The following is a 19,565-nucleotide window of genomic DNA, read 5'->3' on the forward strand; positions in this document are numbered from 1 at the left end:
CCCACTTCTCTCCTCATGTCCATAGAGATCCAACATCTACCTGATGAGTGGCAGAGAGCCCAGATAAAGGAGGCAGCTTGGAGGACATGACCTGTCAACTGCAGTTTTCTACTTTTGTCCAAGGGTTGTTTCCTCCACCAGGAGCAGAAGGGTAGTCAGAGAGTAGTGAGCTCCTAGGAATGTAGTTGACACCTGAGCGGGTAATTTTTGGCCATTTATTTGAATCTAACTACTAGAAGCCTAATATTAACTTCATACAATTTTAATACTGTACTGACCTCCAGTAGCTGCTGGTCACAGCTGTGGTAGAGGCCAGTGAGATGAGACAAGGTGGAGGACACATTTTGTTTCTGAGTGGGAGCAGAGTTTCTCTCATACTTATTTCCAGACTCTCTTTTGCATTACAGTACAGTATTTTTTTAAAGCACAGGCGATCAAAGAGTCAGAAAACACAAAGACTTACGATTGATTTTGCTTAAATAAAATAATGATTTCTATTACACTAGCCTTTACTTGGAGGCTTCTGGCTGCTACAAGTATTCGATTTATTCTACTTGCCAAAAAAATCAAAATCAGAAACAGCACAGCTCCTTGTATGTCCTGCATGAAACAAATGCCCAGTTGCAGAAGTTAGCTGGGCTTTTCTGGAGGAGAGGGGCTGAAGACGACAGGAGTTAATTACGTCAGTAGAGAGAAGTGTGGCTTTTCATTTCCGACTAAATACATAAAGCTGAAATGAGACAGTGATGACCACAATAAGTGGCTGAAACTCCACATGATGGCAGAGGAATGATTTCCCACCACCACTGCTTAAATATAACTAAGGTGTTCTGTAATTTTACTTCCACAAGCCAGAGGGTTTATTGTAATCCTGATAAATTATAGCAGCAGAAGCAGGAGAAAAGTGGGACAGGAAAAGGGAAATGTTAATGCAAAATATAAAATTGCCTCGCAGAAAAGAATGGGGAGAGGGAGCGAGCGGTTTGTTATCATTTATTTTTCTTCAGCGTATCATTCAGTTTCAGCTGTCTCCCATCTCACCCAGATCTCCACCATTTCTCAGAAACGTCTCTCGATGGCATCTCATTCTGCTCCTGTCTTTCACCAGCGTTTCATTATTTCTCAACTGTCCCTGCAAGGGTCTAGGCAGGAAGCAGGGGGGAGCGGGGGGGGAGGGACGGGACGAGGAGAGAGGGACGAGCCTTTTGCCCCACGTGTCCGCCTCATTTAAGCAGTTTGCAAAAAGCGGGCGGGGTGTGTGGGCAGGAGGCGTTGCAAATAATGTTAAATGTGATTAATCTCCCGGATTCCTGGAAATCTGACATGCATGAGTTACAGCGAAACCTCTTTTATTTCGCCATGAAACGCTTTTGCATAATGAGAAAGAAAATGTCCTCTGTGTCCTAATCAACTCTGACGGGTCCTGGACTCCCAAATGGCATTATTTATTTCACCCCTAATAACCGGGGGGGCGGCCCCGGGGCTGGCTGGGGACGGGGACGGCAGGGGACAGACAACGGCTGGGCACCCGCAGAGGGGCCACAAAGTTTCTGCGCGGCTCCGCGGGCCGGGCCGGTACCCTGCGGCACCGCCGGGCGCGGCCCCGCGGAGCGCCACGGGCACGCGAGGGCTCCCCGGCCGCCCGCCCCCCGGCGCTGCCCGCCGGCTCACCTGCCCCGCGGGGGGAGCCGGAGGCGGCAGCGGCCCCGCCAGGGCCCGCCTCCCCGCCCCGCTGCCATTAGCAGAGATTACCCTAAACACTTGCCGGTCGCCGCCCGTCTCCCTCCAGGCATTGGCGCGGCCGCCTGTCAATCAGGCCGGCGCCCCGCCGCGCCGGGGCTCCGCCGTGCCACAGAGACGAGCCGCGGCGGCGGCAGGCGCAGCCCCGGAGCGGGGCCGTGTCGCGCCGGGCTAGGGGAGACGGCTGAGGATGGAGGAGGAGATGCAGCCGGCGGAGGAGGGGCCCAGCACCCCCAAAATCTACAAGCAGCGGGGCCCCTACAGCGTCCTGAAGACCTTCCCTGGGAAGCGGGCGGCGCTGGCCAAGCGCTACGAGAGACCCACCATGGTGGAGGTGCCCCGCGGGCGCGGAGCGGGGCAGCCCTTCCCTCACGCCGCCGAGTCGCTGCCCTACGCGCCGCACGGCCCCTTCCCTAACGGGCCCGCCCGCCCCGCTGCTGCCCTCGGCGCTGTCCAGGGACACCCCCGCCCGCCGCCGCCGCCGCCGCCGGCCCCGAGCTCTTCGGGCCGCTACGGCCCCTGCCCGGCAGCGGCGGGGGGCGGCGGCGCGGAGCTGAGCGCAGGTATCCGCAACTCCTCTCTTCTGCCGCGCAACTTCGCGGGGCACTTTGCAGCAGGCGGGAGCGGGATGCGGGCTGCGGGCTCCCCGCCACACGCACACACCCGCACCCCTCTGCTAGGGGCTGGCGGCGGTCGTGGGGTCCTCCCCATGGGGGCTGGCGGCGCCGGCGCCCCGGGGCTGGGTGTGAGGGGCACGGGGCGAGCGGCTGTGTCCGCCCGTCGGTGGGGCAGCGCTAAAGTTCACGGGGGCGGGCGGGGCCGCTGCCGGGGCCAGCATCGCTCCCGAGACGGGGAGGGCCCCCGACACCGTCGGGGTTGAGCCGGCGGCCGCTCGCGACTTGGCGGGGCAAGCGGCCGGCGGCAGGTTCTCACCTGCGGGAGCGGCGGCGGCCACGGCGGGGGGAGTCCGGGCCGGGCGCTCCGCTCCACCGCGGTGACGGCCGGGGGAATGGGGGGGGGCGGCTGGCTGCCGGGGGGGCGGCTGGCGGTGGAGAAGGCTGATGTTAAAGAGGTGGTGATTTTAACAGGAAGAAAATAGGCTGCTTGCCTGCGCCGTTTTCGTAAGATGCAGCGAGGAGCAGGGGTTGGGGTTATTTGATTATTTTTTTGCTTTAAAGGTGTAAGATACCGAGATGCTGAACGCATATCTTTCTCCTGGTGATGGCTTGGAGTTAAAAACCACGTAGATTTTGATGTGCAACCTAAATTTGGCATCAGGAAATGGGAAATTGCATCTTTAAGCAGAGTACAATCAAAAATGAATTACAATAAATCCTATATAATTGCATAGGTCATTCTCTTTAATGAGATTTTATTAACCTGACTGTCAAGCTTTTGAGTCAGGCAGATATTTTATCTTCTTCAACTGATAAAAGTGTCAGCTATAAACCACCATATAAATATTCATAAATCTACACATCTGTGGCAGCCTATCAGCATCATTCTTTTGGACATTAAAAGCATTCTAATTACTTTCTGTCTAGCAGAGCTGAAATGCTGCCTGTTATAGTATGTGCTTGGCAGGCATGATTGCTTTTGTTTGCCATCACAAATAGCAGCATCCTATTTTATATACTGATGGTCCAGAATATATTCACGGTTTGACTGAACAGGATGAATATTATGAAGCACCATCTGGTTTTGATAACATCGGGTATATTAACTCATCTGTTAATTTTTGACACATCAATGATTTATTTATTTAGAAAAATTGGATCCTGTTTTGGTATGTTGCTGTTTGCCTTTGTAATAAATGTGATGACATTTCCTTACTAAATGGGGAGATGCTAGTTAATAGGATATATGGCTATGTTTTAATGCCTGTTTTCACTCAGAAGCAGCCATGTACTGGATGAATTTATCATGTCTTGTTACAAATAATTCAAGTACTTCACCAAAAACTTTAATACTCGAACAGATCAGCCTGAAAATTCATAGCTATGACGCATAGTCCCGTGATCTGTGGCAGAACATAGTCTTTTCTTTTTTTCTTGAAAATACTTCTAATTTGCCAAAATGGTGGTAGTTTAGTGGTTTTTGTGGCCCACAATCAAAACGCTGCCGATAAATGTGACACCTACATTTCTTTACAGAAGCAGATTACACCATGGAAAACATTCAGCTGTCTGGTAGATGATATATGAGACTATATTCAGAGCGAAGCCCTCTGGGCTTTGAAGAGCAAAAGTTTAGGCTTTCTTCTGCCTCTGTAGATTGTACCAGCCAGGTGCTAGAGCAGGCTTCAAAGTTTGTCATTGATTCAGTCCTGTGCTCAAAACAAAACTAAAAGATAGTCAAGAAACTGCTGGTTATGCACCGAAGCTGTGAAGTCCCTCTCCCATCACCTGCACATCCGGGCTTTACTTTAGGTTCCTGTGTGGGTACCAGCATAATCCTTCTCTCAGATAAAACTGGAGTACCGAGAACAACAGATTAGGAGAAAGCAAACCAAAAACTTGCTGCAGTGTGCAGAAGTGGGATTTTCTACAAGTTGTCACATGGGGCTGATACAGCAAGAGGTGAGGTTTATACCTCCTGGGAATTGTAATCCCTGGGTTGCAGATGCTTTGCTGAGCTATGAACCTATCCTTCCTGCTTGGTGATGGGGAAACACCAAGTGCCTTGTGTTGGAGGAGCTCTGTTAGTGATAAGCTGAGCTGGAAGCTCTTGGGGGTGAGCTAGTTGTGACTTTGGGGCTGGGTGTACGTAAAGTACTTCCATCCAGTCGTCCAGAGCCTTGACATCCTCTTGACAAATGTGTGAGCCAATTTAATAGCTCTGGCCGCAGGAAGCAGGGCTTCAGTTTTGCACTGGGGAGTGGGAGCATTTGTGTGTTCTCCATGCAGGGTTGCTCTGTGCTTTGCCCAGCATCCACAAGGTCTCTGCCCACCTGGCTTCTGGGTTCCCCACAGCTGCAAGGAGTGGGCTGGGCCGTTTCCAGAACACCTTTTAGCCAGAGGGTCATGTCCTGATAAGTGGGTGCTGTAGGGAAGGAAGGATCCTTCCCTTAACAGTTATCCAGCTGCAGGTCCACTGAGTTACTCTCCAGAGGGCAAGCAGTCACCATCTATGGCTTGCAGTTTTCCCACTTGGCTTACCCATAGTGCTTGGCGGGTGCTTACTTGAATGAAGGGGTGGAGGGCTGTATGTAACAGTTTTGTAGAGACACCTGTTCTGTAAGTTGTTCTTACAGATTCCCTCTTTTTGTTGCTAGCTCTTCTCTTGTGCAGGCAACAGTGAGCAAGCTGGCTGCTGGCTAGTAAAACATCCTGGGTTCAGCTGTAACAGTTATGTTTCCCTTTCGTAGTAGCTGGTGCAGTGCTGTGTTTTGGCTTTAGTCTGAGAACAGTGCTGATAGCACACCGATGTTTTAATTTTTGCTCAGTAATGCTTACCCCGATCAAGGACTTTTCAGTCTCTCATGCTCTGCCAGTGAGGAGGGGCATGGGAAGCTGGGAGGTAGCAGAGACAGGAGACCTGACCCAAACTAGCCAAAGGGGTATTCCATACCGCAGCACATCATGCCCAGTATATAAACTGAAGGGAGCTACGCAGAAGGCCCAGATCGCTGACTCTCCTCCACATCCCACTGGGAGCAGAGGGGAAGAAGGCAGGGAGTGAGTGAGCAGTTCTGTGGTGCTGAGTTACCAGCTGGGCTTAAGCCACAACAGCTAGCAACTTTTAATGCAGTTGATTCTTAATCTTCAAGCCCCTTCAGATTCAGAACATCATGTTTGCTTTTGAGAGTGCACACTTCCAGCACAGCCACAAGTAAGGATGCTTCCGTATTTTTAAAGGTTTTCTTAGTGGTTAGAGGTCTTGCCAGGGATAAATGGTTTCTTCTTCAGTCCTTCTCTAAGGGACCACCCTGGCCTCTAGCATCCGGAAGAATTGCAGGAAGAGGGGTTAGGGGAAGGAGGAAAAGCAGGTGTTCTTGATTCTGTGCTGTGGTGAGGAAAAATCTAGCTCAAGATCAGACCTTTTAGGGAAAGATTCTGCATGAGAAATGCCATCTTAGAAATGTGGAGCTGTACTGCAACAGGAGCCTTCTCTCTCTTCTAGTGAATATGACCACTGCTGCTGCAGCAGCGTAAGCCACACAAACTGGTACATTCAAAGCACCAGTAGATACCCATTTTCTTCAGTAAAATGTTTTTTTTCTTTATTAGTTTATTCAGATTATTTTCCTGGTATGAAAAACAATGTGTATCTTTGGTAGCATGTATATTACATTATTATAGTTAGGCAAAGAAATTCCTCTTTCTTAGGAAAGCATAACGTAGACTTTACAGTGTGCCTTAAAATTTAAAGAGGTCTTTCACTGAATGGGTAGAAAGAAGAGCAGAGCTGTCTTAGGGGTGTTGTTCCAGTGCCAACAACCTGGCATCTTTAACACAACCAATTAATAAAGCTCTGTTATGCCTGGACACCAAAAAGTTTTTTAAGTGAACAGAGAAGGTGAAGATCATTAATTTGGCTTTAACAAAGAAGTTGGGAATCCTCATCTGAAAGTAGATCTATCAGATCAGTACTGAAATGGCTAAACAGTTGTCTTCATCCACCGGACTGTCTTTGTGATCTTCACGCAAAATGCCCAAGAAAGCATCGTTTAGTCATAGGAGGTGTCAAATGACTGTGAGAGTGAAGACCTTAGGCCCACTGTAGGAAAGGGTCTGGTTTGAGACCACCTTAACAACCTAAATGTGCACAAGTCTGTGGGACCTGATGAAATCCATCCACGGGTCCTGAAGGAGCTGGCGAATGAAGTGGCTAAGTCACTGTCCATCATATCTGAAAAATCATGGCAGTCAGGTGAAGTTCCCGACGACTGGAAAAGGGAAATATAACCCCCATTTTCAAGAAGGGGAAAATGGAAGACCCGGGGAATTACAGACCAGTCAGTCTCACCTCTGTGCCTGGCAATATCTTGGAGCACATTCTCCTGGAAGGCATGCTAAGGCACATGAAAAATCACAAGGTGCTTGGTGACAGCCAGCATGGCTTCACTAAGGGGAAATCCTGCCTGACCAATTTGGTGGCCCTCTATGATGGGGCTACAGAACTGATGGACAAGGGTAGAGCGGTTGACGTCATCTACCTGGACTTGTGCAAAACGTTTGACACTGTCCCACACGACATCCTTCTCTCTAAATTGGAGAGACATCAATTTGATGGATGGACCACTCAGTGGATAAAGAACTGGCTGGATGGCCGCACACAGAGTTGTGGTCAATGGCTCAATGTCCAGCTGGAGACCAGTAACGAGTGGTGTCCCTCAGGGATCTCTGTTGGGACCAGTCTTGTTCAACATTGCTGACATGAACAGTGGGATTGAGCACACGCCTTAGCAAGTTTGCCAGTGACACCAAGCTGTGTGGTTCGGTTGGTACGCTGGAGGGAAGAGATGCCATCCAGAGGGACCTTGACACGCTTGTGAGGTGGGCTGATGCCAACCTCATGAAGTTTAACCATGCCAAGTGCAAGGTCCTACACCTGGGTCGCATCAATCCCAGGCACAGCTACAGATTGGGCAGAGAAGAGATTCAGAGCAGCCCTGAGGAGAAGGACTTGGGGGTGCTGGTCGATGAGAAAATGAACATGAGCCGGCTTCAGTGTGCGCTCACAGCCCAGAAAGCCAACCGTATCCTGGGCTGCATCAAAAGGAGCGTGACCAGCAGGTCGAAGGAGGTGATCCTACCCCTCTACTCTGCTCTTGTGAGACCTCACCTGGAGTATTGTGTGCAGTTCTGGTGTCCTCAACATAAAAAGGACATGGAACTGCTGGAACAAGTCCAGAGGAGGGCCACGAGGATGATCAGGGGACTGGAGCACCTCCCGTATGAAGACAGGCTGAGAAAGTTGGGGCTGTTCAGCCTGGAGAAGAGAAGGCTGCGTGGGGACCTCATAGCAGCCTTCCAGTACCTGAAGGGGGCCTATAGGGATGCTGGGGAGGGACTCTTCATCAAGGAATGTAGTGACAGGACAAGGGGTAACAAATTCAAACTTACACAGGGGCAGTTTAGATTGGATATAAGGAGGAAGTTCTTTACTGTAAGGGTGGTGAGGCACTGGAATCGGTTGCCCAGGGAAGTTGTGAATGCTCCGTCCCTGGTGGTGTTCAAGTCAGGGTTGAACAGAGCCTTGGGTGACATGGTTTAGTGTGAGGTGTCCCTGCCCATGGAGGGGGGGTTGGAGCTAGATGATCTTGAGGTCCTTTCCAACCCTAACTATTCTATGATTCTAAATGCTCTCAATTTTGTGACCCAAGCATAGATATTTACTGCAGTGTTCATATCTAAAAAAGTAATGACAAAGTCTGTGCATGGACAAAGCCATTTGAGGGGTACGGAGCTGGTGCCCAGGGTGTAAATTAATAATAATATAGTAATAATTTAGCAAATCAAGAAATACTAGTCATCAGGTAAGAGGACTGAAATACTGCAAAGTGGAGGGTGAAATGATTGAAATTGCTGCGGTCCTGGACTTTGGAATCTTGCTGAAAGTTGCATACTAATGAATATATTCCTTGCGGAGGAGAATGTATGCTATTGAGACCCACTCTATAGTTATAAAGATGACTTAAACCAGCTGCCCAAGATTTCAGTGGGAACTATGGAAAAGCCATGACCTGAATCCAGAGGCATTAAAACCCAACACAGTGTGCTGTTAATAAAGCTGTCTGGTCTAAGTATTGAAAAGATCCTCAGATGTAGGAAGAGCTGATGTTACGCTTGCCAGTCTTCCCAGACATCTTTTCTGATGCATCAGTGTAGGTCGTCAGGTTGAGTTTCAGAAGTTTGCTCTTAGTAAAACCCTGGGTTTAGTCTGGCAGTTGGATAGCTAAGAAGCCCCACAGTTCATCATCAATGAGAAAATGATGTAAAGACAAATGCTATATCTGGGAGTTGGTGACTGATTTGCTGTATGATAATACCTTTAGGTTGCTTGCATTCTTAAATAATCTAGGTAGAAATACTTGCATTTTTAGCAATTTAATCCTGCTCTGTTAGCGAGTGATAGGCCTCATCAGGAAAGTCCACTTTCAGGCAAAAGTCTGGTGAAAGTTGGTAGAAGTTCTGTAAGACTAAAGGCTGTAGAGTCTTAGACATTAGAATTACATGCATGGTGAGCATTGTAATAAGGAAAAAGGATATCACAATAAGACTTTAATATACTGTTTACACTGTTCAAGTCTGGTGCAGTGTCCTGAGTTCAGCTATAGCAGCTATTTTTCTCCTTCTTAGTAGCTGGTGCAGTGCTGCATTTTCAATTTCAGCCTGAGAACAACGCTGCTAACAGGTCTTTAGTTGTTACTAAGTAATGTTTACTCCAGTCAAAGACCTTTCAGTCTCATACTCTGCCAGTGAGGAGGCACATGGGAAGCCAGGAAGAAGCAGAGATAGGACACCCGACCCAAACTAGCCAAAGGGGTATTCCATACCACAGCACGTCATGCCCAGTATAGAAACTGGGGGGAGTTACTCAGGTAGGTCTGGATATCGCTGCTCAGATCAGGCTGGGTATCGGTCGGCAGGTGGTGAGCAATTGTATTGTGCGTCGCTTGTGTTTATTGTTTTCATTTCCTTTTCTTCTTTTAGTTTTCTATTCCCTTGTTATTTCCCTTATCATTATTATTATTGGTGGTATCAGTAGTGATTTGTGTTATACCTTAGTTACCGGACTGTTCTTACCGCACACTGTGGGAATTACATTCTTTTGATTCTCCTCCCCATCCCTCTGGGAGAGGAAGAGAGGGAGGAGGGGCATGAGCGAGTGGCTGCGTGGTTCTGAGTTACCAGCTGGGCTTAAACCACAACATACAGTCATTTCAATGGAATCGTCCTTTCCTACAATATACATACATTACATTAAATCAATTAAGAATCATACATCAGTGATTATTCAGTAGTAATCACATAAAGCCAACTTTTTGTCATTTCTTAGTGATTAGGCATTGTACAGTGCTTGCATTTCTAATTACAGACAGTCTGTAAAAGCAGCAGTCCCAATTTCTACGATATACGCTAAATGGGCAGCATTTGTTTCTATTTTTGATCCATCAGAAGAAATAACCATAGTTGTTATTCTCATTTGGGGTTGTTTGGACTGTGGGTACAGGTACTGTTACTGCTGACAAAATCACTTCAAAGTGGTTCCTGCTGCAGCACAGAGCCATATGTTTGCAAAATGTGTGCTGAGAGCATCCCTCACTATTGCTGCCCAGTGGTACCTACAAAAAAAGCATTTGTGAATCTTTATGGTGGCATTTCAGAATAGCCCTGCCTTGTCATGACTTTCATTTTTATGTCTTTGAATATGGGTTAAAGTGAAGAGAAAAGCAGTAATTGCTGTTGTTGTGTCTTTGTAGTAGATCTGATACTGAACTGAGGATTAAATCAATACTGTCATTTCTATATAAAATTTCAGTTACATTTTAAGCCATTATCTCAGTGAATATGCATTCACTCGCTGCCTAATGCATTCAGTTTTACAACAAAACTAATAATTTTATCTTTGCTGATGTTAGTGTGTATTATAGTGTTCTTCAAAACTGGTATTTGCAGTGTCATTTTGCAGAATTTTAGGAGAAACTGTAATATTAGAATAACATCTCTTACACCAGTCTAATCCCTTTTCGGTTGTTTCATTCATATTTTGTCCTCTTGCAACAAGGGTATGTAAGGAATGAGTAACTGGTTTGTCAACAGGGACTATAATGATTAAAATACAAACAATAAATAGGACTTCAGGTCTGGAATCAGATTATAGGATTAAAATGAATGAAAAACCTGCTCTGTAGTAGGATTGCAAAGTTCCAATCAATATCAACATACAACAATTTTAAAGGGAAAATGTGGGGGTAAAGAAATAAGGCATAGAAAAAGCCCAACTTGAGGTTGTTAGTGATGCTCGAGTTCCTTGGTTTTCATTTGGTTTAGCAGTAGGTTCCAGCTAGAAAGCTGCTATGTTAACCATTCTTTTAATTTATATTATGTCCATTGTGCTGTTTTGTTTTGTCCTTGTATCGTAAGGGTTAAAGACCTCTACCTAAGCTAGACTTAGGTTAATGCAGTAAAAGTGAAGGAGGGACAGCAGGTACGGAGGATACAGAGCAACTGACACCTCACCAGCACCCCCTTGCAAAGGGGGAAGTAGTACCTGCGCATTTCTGCCCTTTTGAGTTGTAGTGTTGAAATAGGGCGTCGGTTAATGTTTTGGATCAAAGATGTGTTGGAGAAATCTGCCCTGGTTCATCTGAGCCTATCTACAGAAGTGTGGTAGGACTTGTCACCACAGGAGGCAGATAGTGAGGATGCTTTAAGTGGTTTTAGGGTCACCCCAATCTTCCACATGCAGGTGGGCTCTCTTTGCTTGGCCTTGGGCAGACATGTAGCCCAGCACTATTCCTGTGCTTACTCTGTCCATCTCACCGTCATTATTCTTACGGTTAAGTCCTTGGGAGATCACATCCTCGGGTTTTGTACTGGGAAGGTTTTCTTGGGCTGTGTTCAAGACTGAAAGCATTTGTATGTTGCTTCAGCCTTCCCCTCTGCAGAGATCTGGAGGATGGTAAAAATGAAAAGTAGTGTTGTTTTAAATATTCTTCAGGCCAGATGTACTAACCTCAGCGTGAAGTAGATTTTCCACCAGAAGGTGTATCTTCTGGATCATGGAGAAGTGCCATGAGAAGTGCCACCTCTGAAAGGCCCGGTTTCTGAACTTTTCTGTTCTTTACGTATTATCAGTGTGATGAGGCTATGTTTTCACTTCTGGTGATGAAGTTATGATAAATCAAGGTCTGGGGTGCTTAGTCGCATGCATCTGTCTCAGGTTGCCTTTTGAAAAATAAATGCATTTGTCACTTTCTAAAAGTCAAGCCTGCCTGAGAAGAGCTCTCCAAAATTGGCAGTGCTTAAACCTACCAGGCTTTTGATTTTCTTTTAAATCTCATGCAAAATGTTAGTTGCATCTTTGCAGACACCTAAAGGAGCTCAGCTGTGAATAAGCTAAAAAAATTTTTTAAAGTAGTATTTTTATTGGGGAACCTAACAGGTCGTATCATAAATGTCTTGGTAATTTACCATCTGTGTCAACTGTTACAGCAGCTTGAGCTGTATACGTAGTGCAGAAGTGAACTGTGCAGGTTTAGGTTGTAGCTGCTATTGCTCCCTGAGACATGACACCTTTTGTCATTAGTGGCAGGGCTGACAAGGTGCAGCATGCATTCTTATCCTGCTTGCACAGCTGTCCTCCTGCCTTTGGAAACTGCTGCACAGCCCTGTATAGAGTTTCCTGATTGTGTCCGGAGCAGCTTGAAGAACTCTGCATTGCTTTCAAGTATGTGATCATGGCCTGCCCACAAGCTTGCAGGAGGTCAGCAGGGCAGAAAAAATTCCTCTCCTGTCCAGAGGAGCTTCATATTCTACATTTGATGTCTTTCCTCAGTGGAAGAAGGGTGTGTTTATTGCTCTTGAGCTGTTCTTGGACATATCTGGAAACTAAATGAAAAGAAACAGAAGGAAACTCTATAGAATTGGAGGCAAATCATGTGAAGTGTCCCAGTGTCAATCAAGTGCAGCAAAGATGAGACGGAATAAAAACAAAGCTTGAAAGCCTTGTTGGAGAGGAGCGGGGGATAGGAGGAAGGTGTAGTACAAAGTCCTGCAAACATGTGCAGGGAAGTGCCTGCCAGGAGCTTGAGATAGGCTTCAGGTACTTGCATGAACTTTGTAGGAAATAGCATGGAAATTCTGTTTTCTTTCCCATTTTCCTGTCTTAATCCCTCTGAAAGAAGATGGCAGTAAGCAGTGACTATCATCACAATGCATTTCTGATTAACAGCAAGGGCACAAGGGCACTCTCAAAATAGAAGCAAAGTCGGGATTGTTTTAAATCACAGTGTTGCAGAAGTATTAAAGCAGAAGCCATAATTTTAATGTGTTCAGAAATAAAATGCATGCTACTGTAAACAGTTGTGTACATTCATCTAGCTGCTGCTGCCTGGCATAACCTTTTGCGTTAGGTTTCTGTGATTCATCTTTTCTTTTGTTGCAGAGAGTCGAATGATTCTGGATGCCTTTGCCCAACAATGCAGCCGGGTTTTAAGTCTCTTAAATTGTGGTGGAAAACTACTGGACAACAATCACTCTCAGTCCATGATTTCTTGTATAAAGCAGGAAAACCCAAATTATAGTGAAAGACAAGAGCAATGTCAGCTTGGGAAAATGGTCCATAGTCAGACGTCAGACATTTTAGACATAGAGATGCAGTATATGCAAAAGAAACAACAAACCTCAGCCTTTCTGAGAGTTTTTACTGATTCCCTTCAGAACTACTTGCTTTCTGGGAGCTTCCCTTCTCAGAACACCTCATCAGTAAATGATTTTAGCCATTTGGCAGATGTGGATCCACTTTCAACCTCTCCAGTACACACTTTAGGTGGATGGACATCTCCAGCAACATCTGAATCTCATGGTCACCCATCATCTTCTACACTTCCAGAGGAGGAAGAGGAGGAAGAGGAAGAAGGTTACTGCCCTCGGTGTCAAGAGCTAGAGCAAGAGGTAATTTCATTGCAACAAGAAAATGAGGAACTTCGTAGAAAATTGGAGAGCATTCCAGGTAAATAATCCTCTGTCATATAATATTGTCAACCAGTGATAAAATTACTTCGGGTTATAGGGGGTTTTATAGGTTTGGTCTTTTTAAGTTCTGGTTATTTTTTAAGGATGCAGTCATAGTGATCCAACACAGGAATTTGTCTCCAGCCAAAATTCCTACAGCTGTGTCCACTGGAAAATGATCTGCTGGTACTCATCCATATGAATCTTTAGTCCTAGACTAGTGGGCTGTTTTGTGGATGGGATGTACTTGTAGTCTCAGATCCCAGACATCAGGTCATAGTAATTTCAAACATATGTGTTTGTACCTAATTATCTATCTTGTTCTTTCAGTGACAATCCATTTTATAATCCTGATTCCCTTTTGGGGCTTCTTACTTGTTTGCTTAAAGAAACTGTTCAGTTACATCCATACTTAAGTAGATTTGTCTTTTACCTTGAACAGTATCTTTTAAATTGCTGTTAGCTCAGTGGGAAGCGTAAGTTCATCTCCTCCCATTAATCTTTGAATAAACCTTAAAAAAGTTTCTGCAGCAGCTTCTCCAGTTCAGCAATACCTAGCAGTTGCTGGGAGAGAGAAAGCAGGCAGAAAACCCCTGTCTGATAGAAACCCCGTCAAACTTCTCTTGCTCCTTTAAACTTGTCACTGTTAAGGTGGGCTGAGATACTTAAAGAGTGATATTGGAGATAAATAAAGTATCTTGGTCCCATAACCTCTAAACTTTTAAGTACAGACAAAAATACACCTCAATACTAAAAGGACATTTAAATTTAGTACAGAAGATAAGTATACAATACACTTCTGACATGTGTAGCCACTAGGAAGCTGCACTGTTGATAGCTGAAGTTTGAGTCGCTTAGGGTAGATCCATGCAAAGTTAATGGCACTAATCCCTAAGTTGCAGAAAAGGACAGATAATATAGCATGGGCTACAAGAGAGAAAATACCTGAAAGCTGCTATCTATGCAGAAAGGAAGAAGACAGTAACTACTTCCCCAATATGTAGGTGTAGTTGCAAAATCTGAGCAGAAAGAAGACAGCAGTCTTCATAATTCTTCTCCCCAGCTGTAAATGATATATTATGCATTACTTGTATTACACTGTGGTTTTGTTTTGGGTCTTGGTCCCTAAGGGTACCAGCAAATCCCACAAGCAACATTGTTCTGAGAAAAGCCAAGATCTAGAATACTTTCTCCACCCTTCCCAAAATCTGGAGTCACCATAACTTGTGCTCTCTCACTGGATTCAGTAGTGGTTCTTACGTCATGTGGAAACACTGTGACAAAGGAAATCATGTGGATTTAACTCCTGTTGAGTCCTAGCTTCAGGTGTGTAAGACCAAAAATTATCATTAGAGTCTGTAATCAGACCTACAGCTTTCATTTAATCACCTGTATTGAACCCAGAAATCTTTTGGGCTTTGGCTAAAGCATAACTTAAAATTGATTTAAGTAGTATCTCAGAAGGCCTTCAGTCCTGGGCTGGAGACTCTGATGAGCAGAGTCTCCAGCTCTGTACCCTGGCAGTTATTGACTCCAGTGGTTAATTTCACTGGTGAAAATGTGTGCCTTATTTTCTGCCTGACCATGTGAAATCAGCTTCTAGCCATTGACTTTCATGCTATGTTCAACTCAAGTGCTGTTGGTACTTTTCCTGGTTGAAGGTATTTACAGATTGAAAGCTGACTTAATTTCCATCTTAGATGAACTAAGCAAACAGCTGTTTAAAACTCCTCAAGTGAATTCAGTCCTTCCTTGCAGTTCTTTTCTCCCTTGGTGCTCATTTCTTTAAAAACTGTGCCCTGGAAATACATGTAATATATGCCTGTCTGCCTGAGCAAAGGTGAATAGTTTCTTTGTTCTCCCCCATGCTTGCCCTGGTCATTTGGCCATTTGTTTTGCAGCTGAGCTTCTCCTTCTGTGCATGTTTCTTCCTACTCATACGTACTTTGTATTTGGCTGTGTTCATGTATGAATTGATCCAGATTGCTTTGGCTGCCCTGTTTGCCCAGTGTTTGCTGGTGCACTAATTTCTGTATCATCCAGATTCTTTTTATAGGTTTTAAATCAATATCGTGATCTTGGTTAGAAATGCAGAACCATGTATGCTATAGTCTGCTGATGTTACATGTTGCTGCTTTTGCAATCAGATAACTCATGGTAGCAAGTTAAATGCCCTTCATGAGTCTAAATATATTAAATCTGTTCAGCCCAACTTTTTCAAGCGAACCTATAATCTCATCAAAGAATGACAATCAAGTTAGTCTGACAAGATCTACATTCCATAGGATCGTTTTGACTGGCATTAATTTTATTCATATTCTTTAGTTCTAAGTCAACTGAATCCCCTTGCGATTACCTGTATTTTGCTAGGATTTATGCTGAGTTAAGCAGCCAGTATTTACCAGGGTCATCACAGTTACCCTTCATCTCCCCTTAAAAGAGAGATGAACCCCCCAGGAGTAGTGAAACACTCTGTTAACAGTGCATCAAAGGAAGCAGACAACATAAAATAAATGTGCAAGGACATATGACTTCATCAGTCAACATAAAATCATCATCAGATGCATCTGCTGCTGTCTGGGTGACGTATACAGGTAGGTCTAAAGTGACCCGTGTGTTTGGGGAAGCGTAAAGAACCACAGAAGGGACTCTCAGATTTTACCACATGGTAGGACAGAGGTCTGAGGTCGACAGGCAGTCCCACAGCCACTCTGAGCAAGGTTAGTCAAACATCAACTAAAGGCGATGTCTAATTATTTTTGTCTCCAGTGCTGATTTTGCTCATTGAGTTTCTGCTACTCAAAAAGCCACCCAGAAATTTTCCTGTGACTTAAAACACCCAACTTTGTTAGCAAGTAGGCACATTGCTCACTCTCTGAGCATTTTGGTTTTGCCCATCAGGACATTGCATGTCTGATGTCCTGAAACCTCTGCAGAGGGTTTCAGTGATTGGTGCAGTGAAGAGCCAACTGTGGAGACAGCTAGATGAGCCTGGTGGCTGCCATACTGCCCCATCAAGCTGCTGAAAGAGCGCATTTGTTTGACATAGTGGTTTTCCTTCTCCTCCCTGAGGGAGCTGGGCTGGAGCAGCTCAGTGAGGCTGGCAAGGAGGCGTGCAGCCTGCCCTCCCTGCAGGCACTGAGGTTCTCGCCAGCAGCCCTGTCAACAGAAGATAAAAGCCCCAGCCCCTCTCTTCTGCTCTGTAACCGCCTATGAATCATTTTATCCTCTTCCTGAAATACTTTGCATTTCTTTTTTTTTACTTTCCATATGCAAAAGCCCTTTTAAAATCCATGAGAGTTTGCAATCTAAAAATAGTTGCCACTGTACATCTTTGCCTCTAGCTCTGCAAAGCACCATTTGCATGGCTCACAAAGAGAGTACAGGGAAGAAGAGTGTTTTCTCAGCAGATGTAAAGGCAATGACTTTTTTTTTTCCACTAATATTACAGAAGACATATGATCCTCTAGCTTTTGGACACAGAAAATAAGATTTTTCAGTTTTCAGAACTCTGCCCTGTTGCTGTAGAAGCCCTCCAGTTGTTAGGATCTTTTTGCCCATAGCATAGCATCACTCTTTGGCAGATCACTGGAGAAAAACTATTATATGGATGAAATACTGCATGTTTTGGTTGGTTGGGTTTTTTTTCTCAAAAACTACCCAGTCAATTTGTCTGAAAAAAACATTTAAATTTGTGTGAAATCTTGATTGTTTCAGCTATGGAATAAATGCAGAAACATTCATATTTCAGTGCTTTGGCTTTGGAGCAATGCAATTGCTTGCAATTTGTGCAGTTTTCCCTTTTTTTTTTTTTTTTTTCAATAGGCAAAAATTCAGCAAACCTTTTTAGATTTCAGTTCAACTGAAGGGAAACATTTTCATAAAATAATTAAAGATTAGATAATTCCTGGCAGGAGTTTGTCAAACTTATCAGTGGCTCTTCAAGGTTTTGAGACTATCAAGAACAGAGCAAAGTAATCCATCTATACTAGAAGTGTCTCTTTCCTCTGTATAGAATTACTGGGGCTGTGATACTTTCCCAATAGTAAAATTAAAGACCTATTTGTGAAACTGCATGTAATACCTGGATTTAGACCGTCTAATATATATGGAAATTAAGCAGTTGTCCTTTGCTATTGTGAACATGATTTTCTCAGTTTTCTGGCCAAAAAGGGAGAAAATATTTCCAGGTGGTTAAAGCAAAGGCCAGAGTCATGAGTGAGGATTTGCCTCTTGGTGCTCCTAGTTTTGCTGCATGGTTTTGGACAAACCACCTGAAAATAGTGAAAAGTTACAAATAAGGTGAAACGGAGTGTGATAAATACAGTAATTATTCTGACCTTGCTAGCCTGGCAGCAAGAAATACTCCAGCAAACAGCAGAAGGATGGGGGTGGAAAACCCCCTCAAATGTAGAGAAGTGGTCACTGATAGGAGGCATTCATGGTGGCTGGAGGTAGCCAAAGCAAAGCGGTATTTGCGGGTCGAGTTAATATCAGTGTAATTGAAAAAGTCAGACAAGTTTTCCAGGAGGTTTTGTGTGCCCAAGGCTTGACTCTTTCCTGACTATATCGGCTGATCTAATAAAAGATATTACTTTTCCCTACAAATCCTGTCTCTTTTATACTTCTAGAGCATCGCGTTTCCAAAGAGCCTACCACAGCCACAGCGTACATAAAGCATCCATCAAGGGTTATGACGAACACTTTTTCATGTCCTTTTCTTTTTTTTCCCTTGATATTCACATTTAACCACTTGCTTGGTTTCCCTTGATGTTCTGGATGTTGTGGTCTGATCTCTGGCCTTGTTCTGCTGTTCAGCTTCAAAGCTTGAAATTACTTTGGGAAGAGAAAGCCTCAGGCGCGGTCACCCAGTGTTTGGCACGAGAACCCTTTCAAATTTGCAGCATTGCTTTACTTGCAGCTTAGGGGTGCCAGCTTAGTTTGCTAAACCAGCCTGAGTACAAAAACTCCCTGAAACATGTAACTGCAGCAGACCAGGACTTTATTAATCTGTTTTCTCTCCACTTCTGGGTAAAAACCCATGAGAATTTTGGGGGTCAAGTTTCCTAGCCTGGTCAGAGGAGCAAGAGCTGGTGGGAGTTTTGTTGGGAGCTGTGGTTCAGTCTGGTGAGGCTGAACTCCTTCGGTTTGTGTTTTTCAGGTCGGCATTTGTCTTTTTAGTGACACAAAGTCCTGTTCCTGCTCACCAGGGGCTCCTTGGTTTCCCTGTTAGTTATCAGCAGTTTCTACTGACTGGAGAGGTCCCTGTCCTGAAGACTTCACAGCTGAAAGGGAGGACAAGAGGAGGTACCTTCTTTTAAGCAGAAGGAAAATGAGAGAGTACAGACTAAAATAAGAGCCACAGGAGAATGTGGAAGTGTCACTTAAATGAGAGATTCAGATCTACCTTGTTTTACCTCTTCTGTTGTTTAGGCAGAGGTGTACATCCCAGGGGTGTACGGAAGGGGCACATTCTTTCCTCTTTCTGGAATAAACATTTTTGCAAAAGAAAATTAAATACAATGGCTTTTCAGATGCAGATTAACAGAAGTTCAGTGGTTTTCCACTCCACCTGGAAAACACAACAGAGGGATTTTAAAAGTATCAGGATATTTGCTATCATTTTTTCTCCCTTTCCTGTTTTTGGCAGGCACGTAGGTCAGTTTAGCCAATCTTTAACACACCCTTCTGCGTGTAACGTTGGTTTCTTCTGATTTCTGCTGGCTGCTTTCACTACAAATGAGTGCTAGTTTTGTTATCATCCAGTTACAAACATCCAAATTCGTAGGGTCTTGAGTACCCTACAGATCCTCTTTACTAATTCACATCTCTTTATCTCTCACTCTTTTTCCAGCTCACTGCACCCCAACAACTTGTCTTCACAGCACATCCATGCAGCTTCCATTGGCTTTCAGCTGACTATTGAAATAAATGAGCATATGAGCTAAAATAATCCAAGCCATGTTATACTGCACACTTGTCCAAATCTCAGGCAGAGAAGGCATCTCCGTTAATATTATAAGAAATTCACACTGCCATGTAGTCGTCAGCAGGTTCCCTATCATTTGTTACATCTTTTTGACAGTCAAGCATCAATTTAGAAATGCCCTGCAATGAACCCAGAGTGAAGCATTGCTCAAG

At 44.8% G+C, this 19,565-nt stretch overlaps 1 protein-coding gene across 2 annotated transcripts in view; it reads left to right on the top strand.

Moving 5' to 3' along the window:
* Nucleotides 1–1,841: 1,841 nt before the first annotated feature.
* Nucleotides 1,842–19,565, top strand: part of BEND4 (BEN domain containing 4) — a 32,896-nt gene continuing 15,172 nt past the window's right edge. For both annotated transcript variants that reach the window (XM_065698130.1, XM_065698140.1), the window contains exons 1-2: nt 1,842–2,303; nt 12,856–13,422. In XM_065698130.1, coding sequence (XP_065554202.1) covers nt 1,931–2,303; nt 12,856–13,422 — 940 coding nt within the window. In that variant the 5' untranslated portion in view covers nt 1,842–1,930. The remainder of the gene's footprint in view (nt 2,304–12,855; nt 13,423–19,565) is intronic.

This window comes from Lathamus discolor, chromosome 1 (assembly GCF_037157495.1).
Source record: "Lathamus discolor isolate bLatDis1 chromosome 1, bLatDis1.hap1, whole genome shotgun sequence".
Lineage (NCBI taxonomy): Eukaryota > Metazoa > Chordata > Aves > Psittaciformes > Psittacidae > Lathamus > Lathamus discolor.